At 40.1% G+C, this 18,327-nt stretch overlaps 1 protein-coding gene across 1 annotated transcript; it reads right to left on the bottom strand.

Moving 5' to 3' along the window:
- Positions 1 to 5,716: 5,716 nt before the first annotated feature.
- Positions 5,717 to 11,951, bottom strand: LOC139480003 (zinc transporter ZIP1-like). Its single transcript, XM_071262974.1, has one exon. The coding sequence runs from the start codon at positions 11,901 to 11,903 to the stop codon at positions 10,761 to 10,763; it is 1,143 nt and encodes a 380-aa protein (XP_071119075.1). The 5' UTR covers positions 11,904 to 11,951; the 3' UTR covers positions 5,717 to 10,760.
- Between the last annotated feature and the right edge of the window lie 6,376 nt (positions 11,952 to 18,327).

Genomic DNA, 18,327 nt, shown 5'->3' with positions numbered 1-18,327 from the left:
GTATTGAGTCAAGTTTTTTAGATAGAGAGTTGTTTAGGGTGTTGTATATGGCGCAGCCGTAGTCTAGTTTTGATCTAATTAGGGATATGTAGAGAGAGAGGAGAGTATCTTTGGAGGCTCCCCAGTTAGAGCCAGTTAGGCATCTTAGGGTGTTTAGGTCTTTACTGCATTTAGTTGTTAGGTTTTGGATGTGAGCATCCCAGGTGAGATGTTCATCGAAAATAAGTCCTAAGAATTTGGTTTGTTTTTTAAATTTGATTGTTTGATTGTTTAGCTGGAGGATTGGGGAGGCGGGTTTCATGTTTTTATGTTTGAATACTATTCCTGTTGTTTTTTCTGAGTTAAGGGAGAAGCCCCATTTGTCAGCCCATTGTTGTATTTTATTAAGAGATTTTTGGAGTAGATTTTTGGCCATTTTCATGCTTTTAGTGCGGATCCAGATGGCTCCATCATCCGCGAATTTTGATGTGTTTACTTTAGGGGATAGACCCTCGAATAGATCGTTTATCATTATATTGAAGAGGGTGGGGCTGAGGATACTGCCCTGTGGAGTGCCATTTTCTAGGGGACATTGGTCCGATAGAGTTTGGTCTATACACACGGTTATTTTACGATTGTTTAGGAAGTCCTGGATGTAGTTTATTATCTGACCTTTGAGTCCTATTTTTTTAAGTTTTTGTATTAGCCCATCGTGCCATACCATGTCGAAAGCTTTAGAGAAGTCTAAGAAGATGCCTGTGGTATATTGTTTATTTAGTTGTCCTGTCTTAATATCTTGTTCTAGTCGGGCGAGGTTATCTAGGGTTGAGCGGCCAGGAGTGAAACCGCTTTGATCTGGGTTTATGGTGTTATTTTGGGTTAAGTAATGTTGTAATCTATTTTTAGCCATTGATTCCATTACTTTACATAAGTTTGAAGTTAGGGATATTGGTCTATATGAGTTAGCTTGATTAGCTGGTTTATTAGGTTTAGGGATTGGTATGACTAGGGCCTGTTTCCAGGGAGTAGGAACCTGTCCGTTTAGGTAGATGAGATTGTATAGTTTGAGTAGTGCCTGGAGCAGTTTTAGGGGGAGTTTTTTAATTATTTGGTAAGAGGTTAGGTCTAATCCTGGGGCTGTGCCCTTTTTCCTGTTTTGGATTACGTAGAGGAGCTCCTCCATTGTGTAGGGTTGATTTATTTCTAGATTGTTATTGTTTGGTTCTTTTGTGGGTTTGTTTTCTGTTTTAAGTTTATCTTGGAATTTTTGGCTGAAGTTGCTGTTACTGCTAACGGCCGAAAAGTGGTTGGCGAGATTATTTGCTTTTTGGGCGGGGTTGGTTGAGTTGTTAATGTTAGGGTTTTTTTTATGTCGTTTTAAGCCTCTAATGGCGTGGATTTTGCGCCAGACCGTTCTGGCATCTGTACGGTTATTTATACCTTCGCAGAATTTTTTCCAGTCTCTACTTTTGGCTATTTGGACTAGTTTTTGAACCTGGTGGTTTAGTTCGTGGGCTATGTTTAAATATTTGTAGTCGCGTTTTGCTTTATTGAAGGCTGATTTACGTTTTCGTCTAGTCTGTTCTATTTCCTCATTCCACCATGGTACCGTCGGTTTGCCTGTCTTAGATGTTTTGAAGGGGATGGAGGTTTTGGCTGCGTTTATTATATAGTCTGTTAGGTTTTTACAATAGGTTTCTGGATCATTATTTTCTATTTCGTTTAAGTTAGCTTCGTTGCAGATATCTTGGAATTGGTCCCAGTTAGCTTTGTTGTAATGGAATTTTGGTTCTTGGTTTTCTGTTTGGATTGGTACGTTTGTATTTCCTATGGTTATGTTTATGGGGAAGTGGTCGCTACCTAGCGGGACGTCGTGTACTTCCCATTGAGTGCTTTGGGCTAGATCTGCGGTGCATATGGTTAGGTCGATAGCCGACATTTTTTTGTTTATCTTATCGTACCTCGTGGGTTGGTTGCTATTAAGGAGTACTAGGTCGTTTGTTTCTATCCATTCGGAGATTAATTTGCCATGATTATCTATTTTATCATCTATGCTCCATGTAGGATGGTGAGCGTTAAAGTCTCCTAGGAATATAGTAGATTTATCGCTTATTTTGAGTAGTTTGTTTAGATCCTCAGGTTGGACTTTTTGTTCCGCCCAGTGGTAAATATTTATGATGTTTATGTTTCGGTTATTTAATGTGATTTTAATGCCGTTGGCTTCTAGGTTTGGCGTGTCTAATATTATTTTTTCGTAATTTATATCTTCCCTGATAAATATGATTAGTCCTCCTGCGGCTCTTCTTGTTTTCGGTTTAGTTCTGTCAGTTCTAACTGAGTTGTAGTTAGGTAGTGTGAATTTGGATTTTTTTGAGAATTTGGTTTCCTGTATACAAGCAATGTGAGGGCCTTTATTTAGTTTAAATTTAGTTTTTAGTTCATGGCCGTGGGAGGTGAGTCCGTTGGCGTTCCACTGAAAAATATTTAGTCCTTCCATTATTGGTTTCGGGTGATTGGTGATTTAGTTTTTAGTTTTTATTTTATTCGGTGAGTTCTTTTAGATGGAGGTTAAAGAGGAAGAAGGGAAGATCGGTTAATTTTAGATTGAAAGCTACTTTGTGGAAGGATTCCATACTAGCTTTTGGTGAGTTTTGACTATGCATATATGCTAGGAGTAAGGTGAGGTTATTTAGGTTTGGGGTGTTGGCTGGTTGGGAAGTTTGGTTTGTTTTAGTTGGAGTAGTGTCTATTGTTTCCTCAGTAGTGGAGAAATCTTCGTCATGGGTTGGATTAGGTTTAGCTGGTTGAGTTTCCATGGGGGAGGCATGTGATGTGGAGGGTTGTGAAGGTGTTGGCGGGATGGGTGTAGCTGATGTTTTCTTAGTGTTTGTGTTTTGTTGTTGTGCTTGCTTGTGGGAGAGCGTTGTTGCCATATGGGCTGTAGGGTGCTTGGATGAGGGTCGTGTTGTGGTGGTCATTTTGAGGTTTGTTTTGCATGCGGGGGTTGATGTTTTGGGAGGGTTCGTGGTTGGTTGAGTGGCTGCTTGTGTGTGTGAGGTGGATGCGGTTTCTCGGTAGGGGTCCCAGACAGAGCTGTCGGTTATGGGTGTGGTGTTTGTTTGTGGGATGGTGTTTGGGTGTGGTGTAGGGAGGAGTGGTTTAGATGCAGGTGTAGCAAATTTTCGTGTTTGGATTTTAGCCGTTTTTATGTTTATGTGTTTGTTGGCCTGCTGGGTGAGTGTGTGTCTGTGTGGGCATTGGTTTGAAAGTGAGGTGTGTTGGGTGGATTTGCAGTGGATGCACCAGGGTGTGCATGTGCCTGGGCAGTCTGTTTGTGCGCATTTTTTACATTTAGTTTTAGGGTAGGTGCATTGGGAAGCAGTGTGGTTGTATTTGAGGCACTTTGAACATTGCTTAACCTGCTTTATATAGGGTTTGACTTCTAAGTTGGTGTGGGCTCCGAAGGATATGTGTTTGGGGGCTTCAGGGAATTTAGCGGTTTTTTTAAAGTTGATTATGACAATGGAGGTTGGGACCGTTTTTCCGTTTCTAGTTGAGGTTATTCTGCGCGTGCTGGTGATTAGGGGTTGAGGGTTTTGGTCTTGGTTTATGTTAGCTTCTAGAGAGTATAATTGTAAGTCCTCAGTTGTTTCCCTTGGGTTAACCCTAATTACGCCTCGTGTATATTGTTGCCAATTAGGTGTTTGTTTGATTACCGTGACGTGGAATATTTGAGTTATTTTATTTGCTGCGTTGTAAGATTCTCGGTTAGGAAAGATTATCTGGTATCCTTTGTTGGCTTTTTTAATATTGTTGTAATTTATTTTTTGTCTTTTGAACCAAAGTCCTATTTTGTCTGCCGAAAGTTCTAGTGAGAGAGTGGTGCCTGAGCCTGCTGAGAAGAAGTAGAGGGCGAAGGTGGTGAGGAAGGCGGCTGGGGAGGGTGTTGGCGATGGAGGTGGAGTGGATGTGTCGAGTTTGCGTTTTTTGGTGTTTTGTGGTGGCGAGTTAGCTGGTTTGGTTGGGGTGGTGTATGTCGTGTTTTCGCCATACTCGGTCGGGACGATGTTTTCGAGTGACCTCCCAGAAGTGTTGTGCGCTTCCGCAGGCGTGGGTGAGTAAGGAGCTGGAATGTCTGCGAGTGTGGTGTTGCGGGTGTCAGTCATATTGTTTGGGTGTTGTGTTGGAGAGCGTGTGTTGTGGTGAGTGGTGGTGGAGTGTTTTGGGGAGGTGAGTTGGTTTGTTGTTTTTACTTGGTGATTTGCGTTTGGGAGGCGGAGGAGGTTGCGGTGGTTATTTGTTGTTGGTTTTAGTAGGAGGGTTTGGGAAATGGATTATTTATTGAAGATTAAGTTTGATTCTGGAAGGCTGGGATAAGGTGAGACAAGTGGAGAGCGGGGATTAAGAGATATTTAGTCGAAGGAGTGGAGGTATGTGAGTGGTGGGCGTGGGTGGTGAGTAGGAAACAGCGAGCGTTGTGTTTAGGAGAAGGGGAGATTAGGTGTTTTTTGTTTTTAGGAGTTGGGTCAAAGGGTGTGTTTGAGTGGTGGGCGTGGGTGTGAGTAGAAATGAGTGCGAGCTGTGTTAGGGAGATTGGGTAGGATAAGGTGTTGGTTATTTAGTGTTGTTGTTTTTTAAGGATTTAGGGGTTTTATGATTAATTCGGTGAGAGTGATTTTAAGAGTATGTGAATAAGGGTAACGTGATAATTACCGATGATGGAGTTTCCTTGGCTGGCTATCAGGCAATGCTCTGTGCTGGCTTGGGAAGTGTTGCTCGCTGGGAGTACAAACTGCAACTGATTGTCTGGCCAAGACTCGTTTATTTTCAAACCGCTGTCCTGTTGCTGGAACACTGCTAGGTTCGGCGTTAAACAACAAACAAACAAACGGTGAGAGTGATTGTAAGAGTATGTGAATAAGGCTTAAATATTCAAGGAAGCCGCATATTATATGATGGGTCAACTTAACTGTGATGCAGCCTGAATTATGTCATGCATCCAGACAGCAGGTACATTGGGATTGCTCAACTTCAAACACTATTGTCAAGTAAATTGGTAAGTGGTTGTGGAGCAGATTCTTAATAAATATGCTCAATTCAGCGTGTGTTCTAACAATAAGAGGCGACTCAAAGTGGTCATTGACGCTAAACTTGGTCACCTGCAATTTGTGGCTGTTCATTAATATAGTCTCATTTGTTTTAAACTTTTTTTGAAAATAAAGGGTGTCATTGATGAGATGATCTTCATGGGCTGGAGTATGGAGTACTCGTTTCTGGGTGTTGAGCTGATGTGTTGTCAGCCATGGCAGCTGTTACAGTTTCAATCAGCACAACCCAACCCCCCCCCCCCCCCCCCCCCCCCCTCTGTGGGTGTTAGTGTGTTGTTGTAGTGTCAATCAATACAATTCCCTTCTCTCCCCCTCTGTGTGTGTGTTAATGAGTTTTGTGTGAGTCAGTACAATCCCCCCTCTCCAGACAATCCAGTGGTAAGCATCATGAGCTTTGATCAACACAACTGAGACACAATGAAATCCTAAACTAAGTCGGCGAGTCTGACCACCTAACCCCTTTAGACGCCTGTTACGACAAGCATGACAAGACCAATTCTTACCCAGATCTTCACTGGGACAACATCCTCGGCATGACAATCGAACATTCTGACAACCAGTCTTTTCAATAACCCATTTCTAAAGATAAAGCGGTTGTTACCAAGTAATGAACAAATAAGTGAAACATATCAATATGTAATAATTTTACTCCTGTAACCATGGTAACAAGTGTAATTTACAGAAATACAAAACAGTATTGTAGATTGTCAAGATAATGTACACATGACATTCAACATCGGTTATTGTGCAGTGTGTAGCCAACCTTCTAAGTTCAGACCACACAACATCCAGCACAAGATCTCATTTCTATTCAACACAAGAAACTTGTTATTGGTAATACTGTACCACATGGTAAACCAAAACAGAACAAGTGAACATGCTTGAAATAGCAACATTTGTGTGTATTGGATGTACAGTCAGGTGATAAACTTAATGCATGTGAGAGCTTAGCTCTTGAAATCAGATCCTTTATGAATTGTTGTAGACATGCTTAGAACATAAATATCCATACCTTTAGCATGTTTAGACCCTATAAATTATGTCCCTTGCGCACGCCAGAAACCTATGATTGTGGGTTCGAATCCCGGTTCACCCAGATTATGTTTCTAGGTTTGTCAGCACCATACCCGTGCTCGTGGGTTTCACCGAAGTGGTAAACGTCTGAGACCTGCATCACTTCAGGCTTTCCTCCCACATTAAGCTGACACACCGCGATATAACTGGAATACTGTTAAAAGCGGCTTTAAACCCAACTGACTTGATGATACACTGACGACCTAGGATGTGAAAGTGATGGCCAAGAAAGGCTTCTTTATCTCAATATCCACATCCCATACCTTTAGACCCTAGACATTACTGATTTCATGATAAACTGACGACCTAGGATGTGGTAGTTATGGCCAAGAAAGGCTTCTATATCTCAGTATCCACATCCCATACCTTTAAGCCCTAGACATTACTGATTTCATGATAAACTGACGACCTAGGATGTGAAAGTTATGGCCAAGAAAGGCTTCTATATCTCAGTATCCACATCCCATACCTTTAGACCCTAGACATTACTGATTTCATGATAAACTGTACCCAGTACCCAGTACCCACATCCCCAGCTAAGTCTAGAGAAACCCTGTTCGGCTGACAACTGTTGGGATCAGGGCTGGGACGATACACCAACTGTGAGATCTGATACGTATCACAATACCTTACTTACGATCCGATATGTATCACAATACTTGCATGTTCTCCTTACTGTAGTGTGTAAGCCATCTTTTTCATGGACAGGACGGCCAAATACCTGGCACACTGACAATTTACAGTTGGCAGTGTCAAGTATGGCACAACAAATGAAAATATTTATGTTTTCACTATTAACTTGCACTACTCATTAGTGTTTAGTGGAACAGTTACCGGTATAAAGGCAAACATTTAAGGTCAGAATCAATATGTTTTACTTAGTGTGCGACTGTGATTGATACTTGTATCGAGAAGTAAAATATTGCGATCCATTGATGCATCAGTGTATCATCCCACCACTAGTTGGGATCTGCATATGATGAAAGGGACAGTACTATGTTTCAATCATTCCTTAATCAGGAAATGTGTTAAATCTTGATGCTTTAAGTTCTTCCTCATGGATTAATGTGATTTTACCCTAGAATATATTTTGTAAACTTCATAATTGGTAGACATTAACAGAGAGAGCATTCTAGCAATAACTAGCATGTCTAGACCAATAATGTCAAGAAAATAATGAAAAAGATTAAATTTATAAACAGACAAAAGTAACACTTCCAAACTAAAATAATAATTTACTAAGCAGTTACACTGTAAAACTGAAACTAGTTTGTTCTAGTGGGTGTTAAGCATGTTAAGTGAGTGAGTATGGTTTTACGTTGCTTTTAGCAATATTCCAGCTCTGTCACAGCAGGGGACACCAGAATTGGCTTCACACCTTGTACCAATATGGAGAACTGAACCTGGTCCTTCAGTGGGATTCAAGAATGCTGTAACCACTTGGCTTCCCCATTCTCATCATGATATTAAGCTAGGGCTCATTCACATACCTGGGCCCGTTCCACAAAGTGATCTTAGCGCTAAGATGATCTTAACTCCCATTCTATAACAGGCTTACGACAGCCGTAGCCCTGCGATCGCTTTGTGGAATGGGTCCCAGAACTAGTCCATTGCTATCATCATCATCATTAAGCATATACAGGGCTTGATTTAAGGAACTTGATTTAACTTGCACCAGGTGCATGTTGACGTGAAAACCTAGTTGCACTAAAGTACTCATGGAAATGAGAAAAAACTGTTTTGCTGGATTTAATAATCGACACAAAGCATTACGTAGATGTAAATACGAAATAACAAAACAACTGGAAAAGTACTAGTCTGGATTTGCTAGTTTTATCTCAGTGCTCAATACAAAATGTACTTTACAGGAGGTAATTTGTAGGCACTTTCAACATTCAAAAATAAAACTAAGTCCAAACTGACATCGCAATAACAGGCTATAGGCATTATGCAAAAGTTATCAAAACAACAATAAAAATAACAGCTATGTTAATGTACATAATTATAATGACATGTAAGTTGTTGTTTGAGAAGGGAATATGTTACTTTTACGTTCTTATATTTTGACGATGATTCACTATCCCACAATGCCACTCACAAATCACTAACCACTGACAAAGCACATGCACGTGGGTTTCAAGTTTTCGCCTGTCGTCAAGGTGTCATAGGTCATGGACATTCGCCTTGATCTACTAACACCTGGTTATGCTCAGTTTCACAATAGTCTGTTTTGCTCATATTTTTACACTTTTACATGTAAAAAGACATAAAAACCTTTGGTATGCTGTAGTTGTGCCAAGGCCCAATTAGTACTAATTGAGTTGTTTGAATATTTATATATTTTGTATATTAACTGCATTTATTTAAACTCTGAGATCGAAAAAACAGGGTTTTTTTCATTTCCGTGAGTACTTTAGACAAAACAAGCTTACACCCTGGTCAAATACATATATCAAATTCTAAAGATAGATGCATAAAGTAGTCTAAATATAAAGTTCTCAGATCTCTGATGACTCATGACTCTTAATACAGTTAGTAATTCTGTGGACATATTTATGTGGCAGTGTCATCAATGGCAACCGGTATATATTGCATAATTATTATCATCAGTTAGATAATCTATAAGTCAAAACATGACACAATGGTCAACTTCAGTGATAGATGAAGATATGGTTCAGTACATAATCTTGAAGTATGATAAATTGCACATAACACAGGTATTAGTGATGTAATATGGTAAATAAATGTGTTCAAAGATTGATGTTGTGAGTTGGCAATTAAGGGTTAGTCTAGACAACTGTTTCATTTTTTTTATGTGCACTTTGTGCATGTACTCATAAAAATTAGGTTGCATTTTGCAATAATAGGTTGCACTGGTACATGTTGTGTAGACCTAAATCGAGCCCTCCACATATATATACATACATACATAGATACTCAAATTCCTAAGCATAAAGATCTATTCAGAATGCAAACTACAGTAATTCTCAGATCAAAAGTTCAATTGTAACCAGAATATAAGCATATAAATATATACAGCAGTAAAACATGGCAGGTTAATATCATGATAAGGCCACTCAGTTTTCATTGTCCGCCAACCCTAATGAAAAGCAGCCGGGAAAAGAAAGAAATTAAATGTAAAAATATGTATTTTTATTTTGTTTCCTGCTAGTAATATAGACCCGACTAAAACAAAAATGTTACATAAAAATGCCATGTCCACATCACTATCAGTGATCGAAGAAGCCAGCTACATATTTATCTCCATAGCAGAATCTGAATGATTTTCATATAATTATTTATTTTTATCTTCATTTCGACCGACCTTGTGTGAAAAAGCTGAATTAAATTTGTGAAACATAAAATTTAAAAAGTGTGGCCTGAAGGATATAAATACAAGCCTCCCATTATGACAAAGATCACACAATCTACTTGATCAGATCAGCTCAGATCCTGCCCCTGGGTAACGCCTGGCATGAAGCGGTATCAATCACACACCCAAGACAGTACATTAAGGTGACATGACAAAAAGAAAATGATTGTTAATAAACTCTTGTATAAAAAACACTTTGACACATATTCATATTTGCATAGAAACATCACAACTCTTTGTTTAGAGTTACCCTGTTATTTAATGTCAACTTATGTCAACAAAGAAGTCACTTCATATGGTCAGTGTAGGATACATACTTATATCCTGAAGTTTGAGACATATGGTCCCCCACCCCAAAGAAACTTAACTGTGAAAATGCTGATATCTCAAAGAGATTATTTTGTCAAGAAAATTCATACTTTGTGAACTTTCATAAAGCGGGTAGTCTGAAGTGCTTACGAGTGTGTCAAAATTACTACGTTTTCACTTTGATATGTATGACATTAGTTACAGGGTAGAGAATATGATGATTAGAGCCCTTCTTTATTGACTTCAACTGTAAAACCTCTGGAAAGTTCATTTTGTCACATGGAAAACACATAGACCTGTTACCCCAAAATAAATTTGACATAAGACAACTGTTTGGTCATGTGTTACTTTCTACTGAGAGGGAGAAGGTGTGAGCACATAACCTGGCCTCAAGCAGTCACACACTGTACATATAACATTAAACATTATTCAGATCTAAAACAATTACCCTGCAAAACCAGTGATACCAATAACTGATATAAGGGTTCTTCTCAAACGTAAATATATGAATTTACTTTAGCTTTGTTAAAGGTGTAACCATCATAATGACAAAGCAACATCCTCCAATACTTCATAGGCTTTTATACACTATGTCCGATTTACCTCCTTGTAACATAGAGACTGTTAAGCACTGACAATATTAATGATGATAAAGTGTTACGCAGATGTATTTACTTATGCACTTGTATTCAATGTCCAGGACACAATTTAATAAATATCATAACATAAAACAAATTATTTCCATAAATCTATAAACACCATACCATGCTATACAGAGTACACACTGTTGTAAACAAAATCAATACATCAGTACATACATTATTCATAAGTTGTTGGTTAATATGTTTTACATTCACTATAGCATGTATAAATGTGTAAAAGTTAAAGTAACTAAATATGCCATTTGCACAAAGAACTTATCCAATATTGCTGCCATTAACCGATGGCTTAACTGGACAAAAAGGTTTTCTCACACTGTCGCTTAAAAACAAGATCCCTGTCACTGTGCTGTAGCCCAGGAGAAGGAATAAGACCTTCAGCATACGATCGTGGTGAGAATTAAATTCATGTGGTAGTACCTCAAAGAATGTAATATAGAGAAATGTTCCACAGGCTAAACCTTGAAGAAGGCCTTGCACAAAACTTGAAGCAGTTGAGTCCCATAGATGTATTATTCCAATGCCAATTCCAACGCCAAGTGGCGCAGTCATCGAGAAGAACAGAATTGAACGCAGCATAAGTTTTGAAGAGAGATTTGTCTGCACGAGATTCATGCCCAAACTGAAGCTTAAGATGCTCTTGTGGAGAACTAGGGCTGCAAAAATTCCCAAAACATTCCCTGTTTCAGTTTGTAGACCAACAGCAAGTCCTTCGAAAATGGAATGGAGTGACAAGGCTACAAGGAGCAAGAAAGCTCGCATAGAAGAATGCACATGCTCTTCATTTTGCCGACAGTGATTTGCGCGGCTGCCTTTGTAATTCGGATCTTGATCCGTTTCTGGTTCTTCGTATTCACTGTCTTGTATTTCAGAATTTTTATGTTCAATGTGAGGTTGATCACTTATTCCCGCTATAGAATGTTGACTCCGAGTGGATTCTGTTGCACTTTTCTGCCAGTCGACACCACCTCCTGCTAAGAGAGGTGCTCTGTCACCTCGCGCTGAAGAGTGTCTCTCTTTCACAGAAATGACTATCTGTTCTGTGATCAAGACTGCAAATAGCCCTATGACCATAACAAATTCTGCCACTGGAAACCCTGTGTAGATTTCCATGACATCTAAAACGTTCGTCAGTTTTCGGCGCACATCGGGAAGAAGGTCCAGGAAGCATGTCGCTAGGAAAACACCGGCGGCAAAACAGCTGAGAAAGCTGATGACACGTTTGTAGCCAGGTCGCGATTCCTGGGAGCTGCCAATTTGTGTCAGTTCACTGTTGAAATTTTGAGAAGATGACCGTTTACGAAAAACTCGAATCAGTTTCAACGGAATGAATCCTAACGTAAACGTCAAAAAGAATAACACGAAGAGGACGATTACCTTAACAACTAATAGCGATAACATTATAAGCAGCAGTTGACTGTCATGCCTTGAATGTCAGTACGAAGTCACCATTTTCCATCACGTGATGAATCACGGTCACATGATCGCGGCCACGCATGTAGACTTACTGCGTCTCTATTTAAAGGGGCGCTAATCTCTGGCTTCTTTTCTGCTGTCTGACACTGCCCGTTGGGGCTCACGAGCTGCCGTGCAAGTCGATTTGCTCGCTAACGCAAATAAACTTTGAGTCGATATCTATGTACATGTAGATCTATACGCATTTCTGAACACTGATTGGTTACCCGTGATCTTTGAAGATTTTGATATTACAAATTAATTTTGTTAATTAATTTCTTCAACCTGAACCAACAGGCAATAACAACGGTGGAAGCTCATCGGACGTCGTTATTAATTTTGGAAATACCCCTGATGGTTACAATTTAATTTTTAAAAAGTATCCCTGCTATGAAAGGATTCCGAATTGCGTGGATAGAACAATCGCTACTCCCTTGTTGTCGTCCATGTGTCCTGACCCCTACACAAGTGTTCGTAGTCGGCATTGACGTGATGCTCAGTCAAACAATTTATTACAGCTGTAATTAGTGGTAGCACCACTCAGATCACCAAACAAAGGTTCACATTTGGCATTTCTTATGTCTGGGGTAATTATTCAATCTAAATGCAGGTTTTGAAGTGGGGTGAAATGTAAAAACAACATATATTCTCCAAGGATTAACCGATAGCACGTTGATTGATTGCTCATTGTTATCTAACTCCGTGAATTCTTTTAAAATAATCTTGGACATCATGAGAAAAGAGCTGGGCCAACTCAGCTGAGTAGTTGAGAATGGAAAAGGAGTTATCATTTCCAGAAACGCTACATATATATTTGAAAATATTTGATTGTTACAGAGACACGTGACGTCAAAGAATTTTTTTTGTACAGCTGCAGACGTAAGGGATATTTTTCCTTTATGTGACTATTCACGGATACATTTCTCGAACAAAGTAATTGCCTCATATTATACATAAACCATTGGCCGGTTGTTATTACGATATTTGCATTTTGAATAATTCTTGTTCCTCTACGTTTTCGTTGGGAATGTCTTCGATGCGAGACAGATTTTTTCGCAAGTTTTTTCGTTTGTAGGCGTGTGTTTGTTACAGTCAATGGGTAAAATGTGATTCACTCAGGCAATTTATAAAATATCTCAATATTTCAGTCATTTTACAAAGTGACTGAAATATCTATCCATTTATTTAACAGATTGCCACAAAAGTATTAAGACGTTCAAAAGGGCTTAAAACATCACAAGAGACTAATAAATTATTATGCTCGGATTCGAAGCCGAAAAGTATAGAAATGTACTTTGACTTTTGTTTTCTTTTAATCCTATCATTTTCAGTCACTGGGTGATGAATTTAAACATCAAAATGTTTGGAATAATTTAACATGATAAAATAAATGGACATTTTTTTCAGTCAATTTATAACAACAACCAGTCCCGGGGAATTGCTGCTGATTACTGCCCCTTTAAGTCCTGTCACAGTTTTCCTAGTTAATTTTCGCATTGTTGCAAAGTAGGTAAGTAATATATTTGAAGAAAAGGATGTAGTTTGTGTTGGTGAACTGCGACAAAGTACGCCTAATGTTCGGGGAAAGCAAGGGCTATTCTATATCAATGATGCATTTATTGATTGAATAAAGAAGTAATGGAATTGGCTGATGTGTTCTCTATGCATCCTAACATCTCAAATTTTAAAATGACTCCCCAATTGGATATAGAATAGGGGAGTAGTTTGAGCCTGATATCAAGGAATTGGATATAGAATAGGGGAGTAGTTTGAGCCTGATACTCAAGAATTGGATGTAGGACACGGAGTATTCTGAAAATAGATTATAGGTTAAGAAAAGTATGGTGATTTAAGAGAGTCATCTGGAGTTTTTCCAAACAAAGATAAATATAAAACTGTATAAAATAACTTGTACTAACATCTGACACACAATATTGGGGATTGTTCTTAACCTGACATTTCAGAATAGAAAATGAAGAGAGGGGTTGAAAACCCTTATAACAAAAGATATGTCTGATCTTTTCTGTTTGATCTTATTCAAAAGAAGGGGAGTCATTTGGGCTCATTAGGGGAGCTGGGCCTAGAGGGAGTGTTTTGAGCCTGGCTAGGGTAGTCATGTGAGCCGAGGCCCCAATGACTCCAGAGTCTTTTGAGCCTAGGCTGAGATGACTCTAGAGTCAAATTTAGGGGCTGTCGTTTGAGCCTACTACACCGGTTCAACCCGATTCTGCTTCTAGGGTTGTGGGGGCGGTCAGGTAGCCCAGTGGTTTAAGCGTTCGCTCGTCACGCCGAAGACCCGGGTTCGATTCCCGACGTGGGTACAATGTGTGAAGCCCATTTCTGGTGTCCCCCGCCGTGATATTGCTGGAATATTGCTAAAAGCGGCATAAAACCATACTCACTCACTCATTCTAGGGTTGTGAGCCCCGTACATAGGTTTCACCAAAGAGGCAAACGTCTGTGACCTCCCTCACCTCGGGTTTTCGTCCCACATTATGCTGACATGTTATAATACGACTAGAATGCAGCGTTAACACAACTTACTCACCTTCCTCAACATGAAATAAAACAGTACAATAAGTACATAACATACACAATTAATATGCAAAATATATAACTGTACTACAACTGGAAACGATCATGCAGAAATTGCTAGATACTGGCTATACGTCGGATTAATTTTTTTTATATGTACATAGTACATACGGGCATACTAATTAAAACAAGAGTAGATACTTTAACATGCCTGTAAGTGCCTCTTTCATTCTCGCATTCACGCATGCATTCATTTTCAGTCATCAAAAACATGCTAGCCTCACCAAACACCGCCTGTCCTTGAGTGAGCTCAGTTAAATTACTGATATTACCTTCAACACTAAATGTTTAGACTGAATTAGTAGTAACTATTTATTGGGTATAGAGACGCATGTGACTTTAGACTAAATTCGGGATGTTTGTTTCTGTAATTGTTCACAATGTCGTGTAACATTGCTCGCCGTGGTCCATAGCTGCCTTAGTGCACACTGCGGCATTACTCACGAACACATGAAGTCTATGTGCGGTTCACTTTTACCAGACATAGAACAATGCAGTGGTACAGATATTTCAAGTACACATTATTTTGAGCTATGCAGCCACTTCTTAGTGTATTCAACTATTATCCTACAGAGATCCCCGGGTCACGGAAGTCCACACACACACACACACACACACACAAATCATTTGAACACGGAATCACAAATAGTAAAAACATCGAATCTGTCAGTATTTTAAGACAGATTTAATGCATTAATTGAATGCTAAACCCCTGCTGTGTGGCAATCACCAATCTTTCAACTTAAAATCAGTAAATTTAATGTTTGTCCTAGTCTATTAAGCTTCTTTTTTATGTTATTTCCCCGTTTTTGCACTTTTCCTCGTCTTGTTATCACAGGCGATCGACTTCCTCATATATTTTCGTATTTGGTGTCTAAATGGGCCCTACTCCAACTCGCTTTCACCCCTCGTGAACTGTACAATATCAGTTAGTACCAATTATCACGTAGACGGCACTGCTTTTAACATCTAATGGTATTTCTTCAGATCTGTTTCATTAAAAGATGTGATGGATTCTAACGCATCATATTTCGAACGCACCGATTGTTCTTGGGCTGACAAATGTGTATCAACAGCAAGGTAAGGCATCAGCAGTCCGTTTGACTCCAAATGAGAACGATGAATTGCAAAATAACTCGAAATCCAGAAAAGTGTATGAAACATCAATACGGTATTTGACCATGAATACCCTGTACCCAACAAAATCTGAATTTTGTTTATTTTAAGACCAATGACGGATGAAGTTCTTTAAGAAACTATCATGTAATTTTTTATAGAAATGTGTACATGACACGTAGGGGGGACAAACCGTGGAAGGCACAGCGCAAGCACGCATGCACTGCTCGTTCTGTGGTAGGGGAAATGACAGAGCGTTAGAGGGGCCGTCTCATGATAATTTCAGTCGAAATCTGACTCGCTCATGCCATAAATCTCGTCGTCGGAACTGCTGGTGCCTGAACCGACTGTTCATTGGTTGGACTGTTGCTGGCCGTAGTCCATCTCGTGACCAAAAACCTGGCTCTATCTCGTCAACGACTGTGGCCACGCAACGCCTCCATGTTTCTACTGTTACCCGACCAAGGGATTCCTTTACGAGGTGTTCAACGTCTCGTAATTTGAACGTTGTGTTCGATCGTCCAACGTCACCCTTGACGATGCCCCATACCAACTCGATTGGATTCAGGTCGCAGTGATAAGGTGGCAATCGTAAGACAGCGTGACCCTGACCCGTGATGTAACTGTCAACTTTATACACGGGGTCAGGTTTTATAGTTTTGATGATTTCATAGATCTGTGGTTTCGTCGCTCGAGAAGGAAAGGTAATGTTCCTCCGTTGCAGCCAAGTAACCATGTCTCCTTTACGGTTATTAGAGGTTGGAGTCTTGCTTTCTGGATCCTGCACACTATGATACGGTGCATTGTCAATGACAATGAGAGACATGGTAGTCAAAGCAGGGACTAATTTATCTTTCACCCACTCCAGAAATACATTGCCGTTCATTTCTGTGTCGTAGTCCCTGTTGTCTTTGGCCTTGGCTCTAAAGACGAGGTCACAGTCTGGGAGAAACCCCTGACTAGCAGAACCAGCATGGAGAACTATATGTCTTTCACCCTTTCCCATTGGTAACTTTCTACCAGACTCCTTACAGTCACCACTGGGCACCCACTGACTGCTGGCTGTGTGCGACGCATTTACCCATGTCTCATCTAAGAAGACGGGCTCATATCATTCTTCACGTTTCTGCTTGATGGTACGAAGGTAATGATTTCGGAGACGAACAATGTCAGACCGTTCACACAACACAGCCCTATTTTCTCCAGTTATCTTTTTGTATTTGTAACCAAATGTATGCAACAGCTGCCATAGTTTGTACTTTGTAACACGTAAATCATGGTCAGTTTCAAGGTGTTTCTTCAAAATTCTTAGGGGCAGTAACTTATTTTCTGAGTGCAGTTTAACAATTGCACGTCTGACTTGATCCCTCTGAAAACTGTCTAATTTATCAACCTTGCGTGGTTTTGACATGTTCCCTACCTCCTTGGCCTGACTATTTGTATCTCGTCGACTAACAACATTTTTAAGTTTCTGAGGGGACATACCAAGAGCTTTTGAAGCTCGTTTCAAGAATTTATTAATTGCATAAAAAGGCTTTGCTCTTTCTGCTTCACTTCTAAAGAAATCATACACATTCAACATCAACTGTTTAACATCTGCTGAGTTGTCATTGAATGAACACGTTCACTGTGTAGCACGTGCAGACCGTGCTTGCGCTGTGCCTTCCAAAGTTTGTCCCCCTACGTGTCATGTACACATTTCTATAAAAAATTACATGATGGTTTCTTAAAGAACTTCATCCGTCATGAGTCTTAAAATAAACAAAATTCAGATTTTGTTGGGTACAGGGTATTCATGGTCAAGTACCATACTGATGTTTCACACACTTTTCTGGATTTCGAGTTATTTTGCAATTCATCGTTCTCATTTGGATTCAAACGGACTGTAGGTGACGGTACTTACTGGTAGACCCCAGAGTTAGAGGAGTGTCTGCTACCCATTCAAACACGTCACATACAGGTCAGCTGTGGGTATACATGTAGGAGTGAGCGGGCGAGTTGGATATTGCGCCGCTTTCAGCTATAATCCTGCAGTGACGGAACAACTGAAATGGGCTTCAGACATTGACAGCTACGTGTCGGCGGATTGAAAATAATTGATCGATCTTGGAAAGATGAAACCATTAAGATGCAGACATTTCCCGTTCTAGGGTCATTTCGCGTAGCTCCATACATGGACCAGTTGTCTTACAGACAATCTAGACAGGAAAGACAAAGATACTAAATGCACGATGTGATACAGAGGACTGGATTATTATTAACTAATGATAATGTTCATTGACCATGTTTTCTGTTGATGCACTTTGAAAGCTCTCTCTGTGTGTGTGTGTGTGTGGGGGGGGGGGGGGGGGGGGGGGGGGGAGAGAAGAGGGATGGGGGAGGTAAAATGGGGTTTAACGTCGCGTCCAAGATTATAGCGACGTGCATTTGTGTGGCTGCTTGTACTAGTCCGGACTGATGCCAATTTATACACACTGAGATACCATGCCGCAGGTTAATATGAATACCCAACTCGTACACAGTATACTGACTCCGAGTCGACCAGTCGTTGTTTTAGCCCCTTAATGCCGAGCGCCAGACAGGGTAACAACAAGTACCGTCTTTTGGTATGACGCGGCCGGGGATCGAACCCCGGATCTTCCGTTCTCCGGGCGGACGC

This window comes from Haliotis cracherodii, unplaced genomic scaffold, assembly GCF_022045235.1.
Source record: "Haliotis cracherodii isolate W230 unplaced genomic scaffold, xgHalCrac1.p SCAF_1, whole genome shotgun sequence".
Lineage (NCBI taxonomy): Eukaryota > Metazoa > Mollusca > Gastropoda > Lepetellida > Haliotidae > Haliotis > Haliotis cracherodii.
This window is presented reverse-complemented; position numbering and strand designations above follow the sequence as displayed.

Coding starts and splice junctions, on each gene's coding strand:
- LOC139480003 (XM_071262974.1), bottom strand. CDS start 11,903: ATGTTATCGCTATTAGTTGTTAAGGTAATCGTCCTCTTCGTGTTATTC.